The sequence below is a fragment of the Sorex fumeus genome, unplaced genomic scaffold (genome assembly GCF_029834395.1).
Source record: "Sorex fumeus unplaced genomic scaffold, SorFum_2.1 ptg000037l, whole genome shotgun sequence".
Taxonomy (NCBI): Eukaryota; Metazoa; Chordata; class Mammalia; order Eulipotyphla; family Soricidae; genus Sorex; species Sorex fumeus.
This window is the reverse complement of record NW_026606094.1, coordinates 62,729,327-62,734,425: the sequence shown is the minus strand read 5'-3', so window position 1 is coordinate 62,734,425 and position 5,099 is coordinate 62,729,327. Positions and strand designations below refer to the sequence as shown.

Genomic DNA, 5,099 nt, shown 5'->3' with positions numbered 1-5,099 from the left:
TTCAGAAAAGAAAGCAGTTCATTAATTTACTTCACACTTACTTCAAAGTATGAGAGTATACCTTACCCCCTTAATCAATAGATATGATGTACAGTCAATATCCCAACAATGTTTCAGAAAGGGGTCAGAAACACACATATGCACCACAAACATCAGCCTCCACTCTGCCTTGTGAAACCTGCAGAAAGATCCAACCGGACTTGGGAGTTCAGAAAACCACAGGAGGCTCTATGGGAGGGGATAGGGGCATCTTCAGAAGCTCTATGGCACTGCAAGAAGACTCAACAACAACAGCCCCAAATAAAAATGGTTCCCACATAAAAACAAAACAGTTCTGTCTTAAAATTAGATTTACAAGAGCATTCGTGACTGCTTAAAATATGGATTACTTAGTGAAAACATGAATATTCAGTAGGGTTTTGGGGATGGTGAACTTTTTGCTGCATTGGTAAGATGATTTGTGTGGGTGGTGGCAATGAAATTGTAATGACATTTCTGCAGGCGACTAGTAACATGGTGAGCAAGTGACTACAATCTACAGAATCTGAACTGAATCTATGGAACATGCACATATTCAGCGATCTGGGCCAAATGCCATTAGACACAGACACCCAGATATATATGATCCAGGAATAACTAGAAGCTTCTTTCTCTGACGAAACAAGAACATCCCACCCCCCATGTAAATAGAACCCATAGATTTCTATCAAAATTTTGATTTGTCTTTTTTTTCGTAAAGACAGTGGGGCTTCCTATGAAAAATTCAAAATTCCCTAAAAAAACGCTCAATTACTCAAAGAACAAGAAAAAAACCGCCCCTCTCACCCCCTCCTCTAGCCAATCCTTTTGTATTGAAATTTACTCAGCGCCAGGGGACAAATACACCCTCTCATCCCAAAGCGGAATCCCACCTCAGGAAGGGAAAAAACAAACAAAACAAAACTAAACTAAAAAGCCGCTGCACACCGAAGTAATCGGTGTAGAACGCGGGAGCGCCAAGTCCTAAATCGCCCCCCAAAATACTCCAGACTATGTTGCGTCTAGCTCTTTGGCTGCAGAGTTGGAAAAGAAACGGAGGAATAAATATTACTTTCTTCAAACATGTAGTGGCAGTGTGCAAGAGATCAAGAAATTAAATATTTGAGGTACACGGCAGCAGGGGACGTCGGCAACAGTGATAGAGTTGCTGGATATTTACTGGGCTTCACTCAATTTCCCAGTCAGTTTCACACTCTAGGTCAACCTCTCTAACGTAGTTTTCCACCGCACCATTCCTACCCTCCAGCCCTAGCAGTGTTGCACACAGACACACACACAATCCCTTCGCAAACACACACATTCACACGCACCTAGCCTCGCCCCCCAATGAAGCGTACACACACTCAGCCACCCTCCCTGTCATCTTGCACGCACAGACTCACACTCGTGCCGGTCCCCACACTGCGATCACTCTCCTTTCCTACACAGTCCCCCCCCCCCCCGCCCTGCCCTCTGCCCTCGGGAGGTTGGGGAGACTCAGACTCTAGCACTCTCACACCCGTCCCCTGCACACGACGGACGTGTCCCTTTACCCCCTTTTGTCACACGCGCAGTTATACGGTCACCCCCAACACCCTCCCCCTTCCCGGTGCGGTCCCTCCCCTCGCCTCCCCTTTCCTCCCCCACATCGAAACACGGTCGCACTCCCAGCCCCTCACTGCCCCCCACACCCTTCGCAGCCTCTTCTCACTCGGGGCGGCGGCGCACACAGCTACATTGTTACACACTCACACACCCGTTTTGTAACGCGCACTCTGCCGCGGGCTCCCCTCGGGCCGCGGCTCTGCGCTCCCCCCACCACCACCCCCCTGCGCGGCGGCCAGCGGCGGCGCCGATGACCTCACGGCGCGCGCGCGGCGCGGCCCGGCGAGGCCGCAGATTGGCTGGCGGCGCCTCCGCGGCACTTCAAAGCCGGAGAGGGAGCTACAATTGTGGTGGAATGGGCGGAACTGATCATTGTATTGCACACCTCTAAAAAAAACACTGCCTCTGATTTATCAATATAAAAAAGATCCTCTGAGAGGAGGAGGGCACTTTTGTGTGATGGCAACTTCACTTCTAGGGGTGAGTCTCAGGATTTTTTTCTTGCTGGTTTAATTAGTTTCCTTTTATTGCCGATCGGAGGGGGTTAAAGTCGCCCCGGCCAGGCCACGGGCTATCAGTCTCTATTGAGAGCTGTTTTTTTTTTCTCTCTTCTTCTTTAAATACAAGAGAGTTTGGAGAAAAGAAAGAGGGGGAGTGGGGGGCAGAGTCACTTTTTTTCAGTGCAGGAAAAGGTTCGAAGGGCATTTAGACGAGCCACCTCGCAGCGCCCGGCCGCTCCCTGCCCGGGAGATGTGCGCCCAGCCCATTTAACAAGCGACGATTTCGGGGGTAAAGAGAGCAACTTTTTCCTCCTGGGCAAACTGCAGACTTCCCCTCTTCCCCTTAAAAATTCCGCAGCCCGCCTTGTCTTGCAGGTACGTTGAACCCGCCTTATTATTTATTTTTACTGTTGTCTCTCTCTATAAAAAATTTTTAAAAAGAAAAGCTGAGTGAGCGAGTCCCAAAGTTTGACCTCTTTGGGCCTGGGAGAAACAACCCAGGAGAGGTTTCTGGGGACCGGAACAGGATTTTCAAAGCTCTCTCCGGATTACAGGGGGAAGCGCTTTCAAAAACTAGCCAATGGTTCTTCTTCAGGCTTGTCGGCAAAGGAAACTTCCTTCCTCCCCAATCTGGATTTTTTTGTTCTCCGGTTTATTTTCCCCCTCCCCGGGGAGTGCCTGGGGCCTTGTGTGCACGGGAGTGTCGCTGTAGGTGAGAATACTTGTCAAACTCTTCTTTAGCGTGGCGCTTTGCTCCCGAACCAGACGCCTGCAGCCAAACATGTCCCCTCCCGTAGAGTAGGAAGCAGCCGGGCGCCGGGGCTTGTTGGGGGAGCCAGGTGAGTTGGTGGCGGCGCGCCGCAGCGAGAGATGGGTGCAGTGGGGGCGTCCTGGAGGCTACCGGAGGACTCATGCACACTTCTCCGCTTCCTCCCCCCCACCCCTCCACCCCGACCCCTGGCCCACCTCCCCTCCCCCACCCTTCTCCTCTCCTTCCCGCAGGAAGAACCGAGGTTGGGATCGACTCCTCTGGCCATGCTTGCTGCTACCTGTAATAAGATCGGCAGCCCCAGCCCGTCTCCCTCCTCCCTCTCGGACAGCTCTTCCTCCTACGGCAAAGGCTTCTACCCCTGGAAACGTTCTTCCTCCTCCTCCTCCGGCAGCTGCAACGTAGTGGGCTCCAGTCTGTCGAGCTTCGGCGTGTCGGGGGCCTCCCGGAACGGCGGCTCGTCCTCGGCGGCCGCGGCGGCGGCGGCGGCGGCGGCGGCGGCCGCGGCCCTGGTGTCCGACTCCTTCAGCTGCGGCGGCTCGCCCGGCTCCAGCGCCTTCTCCCTGACCTCCAGCAGCGCGGCCGCCGCGGCCGCCGCCGCGGCCGCCGCCGCCTCCAGCTCGCCCTTCGCCAACGACTACTCGGTGTTCCAGGCCCCCGGCGTCTCGGGGGGCAGCGGCGGCGGGGGCGGCGGCGGCGGCGGCGGCTCCTCGGCGCACTCGCAAGACGGCTCCCACCAGCCCGTGTTCATCTCCAAGGTGCACACGTCGGTGGACGGGCTGCAGGGCATCTACCCGCGCGTGGGCATGGCGCACCCCTACGAGTCGTGGTTCAAGCCCTCGCACCCCGGCCTGGGCGCCGCTGGCGACGTGGGCTCGGCCGGCGCCTCCAGCTGGTGGGACGTGGGCGCCAGTTGGATCGACGTGCAGAACCCGAACGGCGCGGCGGCGCTGCCGGGCTCGCTGCACCCCGCCGCCGGGGGGCTCCAAACCTCGCTGCACTCGCCGCTCGGCGGCTACAACTCGGATTATTCGGGCCTAAGCCACTCCGCCTTCAGCAGTGGCGCCTCGTCGCACCTGCTGAGCCCCGCGGGGCAGCACCTCATGGACGGCTTCAAGCCCGTGCTGCCCGGCTCCTACCCAGACTCGGCCCCGTCGCCGCTGGCCGGCGCGGGGGGCTCCATGCTGAGCGCGGGGCCGTCGGCGCCGCTGGGGGGCTCCCCGCGCTCCTCGGCCCGGCGCTACTCGGGCCGCGCCACCTGCGACTGCCCCAACTGCCAGGAGGCCGAACGGCTGGGCCCGGCCGGGGCGAGCCTGCGGCGCAAGGGCCTGCACAGCTGCCACATCCCCGGCTGCGGCAAGGTCTACGGCAAGACGTCGCACCTCAAGGCGCACCTTCGCTGGCACACGGGCGAGCGGCCCTTCGTGTGCAACTGGCTCTTCTGCGGCAAGCGCTTCACGCGCTCCGACGAGTTGCAAAGGCACCTGCGGACCCACACGGGCGAGAAGCGCTTCGCCTGCCCGGTCTGCAACAAGCGCTTCATGCGCAGCGACCACCTGAGCAAACACGTGAAGACGCACAGCGGCGGCGGCGGCGGCTCAGCTGGCTCGGGGAGCGGCGGCAAGAAGGGCAGCGACACCGACAGCGAGCACAGCGCCGCGGGCAGCCCGCCCTGCCATTCCCCGGAGCTGCTGCCACCCCCCGAGCCCGGGCACCGCAACGGCCTGGAGTGACACCCCTCCTCGTGCCCTCCCCTGGTCCCTGGCCCCGATCCCGTCCCCTGCCCGTCCTGGCTTCGGCCTCTGCCTCTCTCCACTCACCCTGCTCGCTCACTCTGTCCGTCCCTCTCGCTTTGATTCCCTCCATGTCCTAACTTTGTAAAGGGGACTTGGATATGTATGTAGTGTGCATTACGGCTTGGGCCCTGGCACTCCCTCTCCAAGGTGGGAGAAGATGGGGCGCCCGGTCCAATCCGCGCCCGCGCCCCGCTGGGCCTGGAGTGCCTGTGTCTCTGCCTGGTCCAGGTGGGAGCGCCCCGCTTGGCTCTAGTGGCGGCCGCGGGTCACCGGGCGGAACAGACCCTGCCCGGGCCACCCGCGGGCACGAGCTGGCTTCGTTGAGCCGGGTGGAGATGCGCGGTGGCGACGCGGGAGGCCTGGCGTTCCAGGCGGGACAGCCGTGGACTCGGTCCCAGCACTGGAGTCTGG

General features: G+C 59.2%; 1 protein-coding gene across 4 annotated transcripts; it reads left to right on the top strand.

Moving 5' to 3' along the window:
* The first annotated feature begins 1,894 nt into the window (after nt 1-1,894).
* Nucleotides 1,895-4,766, top strand: SP8 (Sp8 transcription factor). 4 transcript variants are annotated; one of them, XM_056118429.1, is made up of 3 exons: nt 1,895-2,103; nt 2,865-2,962; nt 3,126-4,766. In XM_056118429.1, exon 3 carries the CDS (start codon nt 3,159-3,161, stop codon nt 4,623-4,625), a length of 1,467 nt encoding a protein of 488 aa, XP_055974404.1. In that variant the 5' UTR covers nt 1,895-2,103; nt 2,865-2,962; nt 3,126-3,158; the 3' UTR covers nt 4,626-4,766. The 4 variants fall into 4 exon arrangements, with proteins under 4 accessions (XP_055974404.1, XP_055974406.1, XP_055974403.1 ...); XM_056118431.1 differs by lacking the exon at nt 2,865-2,962 and having other exon boundaries at nt 3,130-4,766; XM_056118428.1 differs by lacking the exon at nt 2,865-2,962.
* The last annotated feature ends 333 nt before the right edge of the window (nt 4,767-5,099 follow it).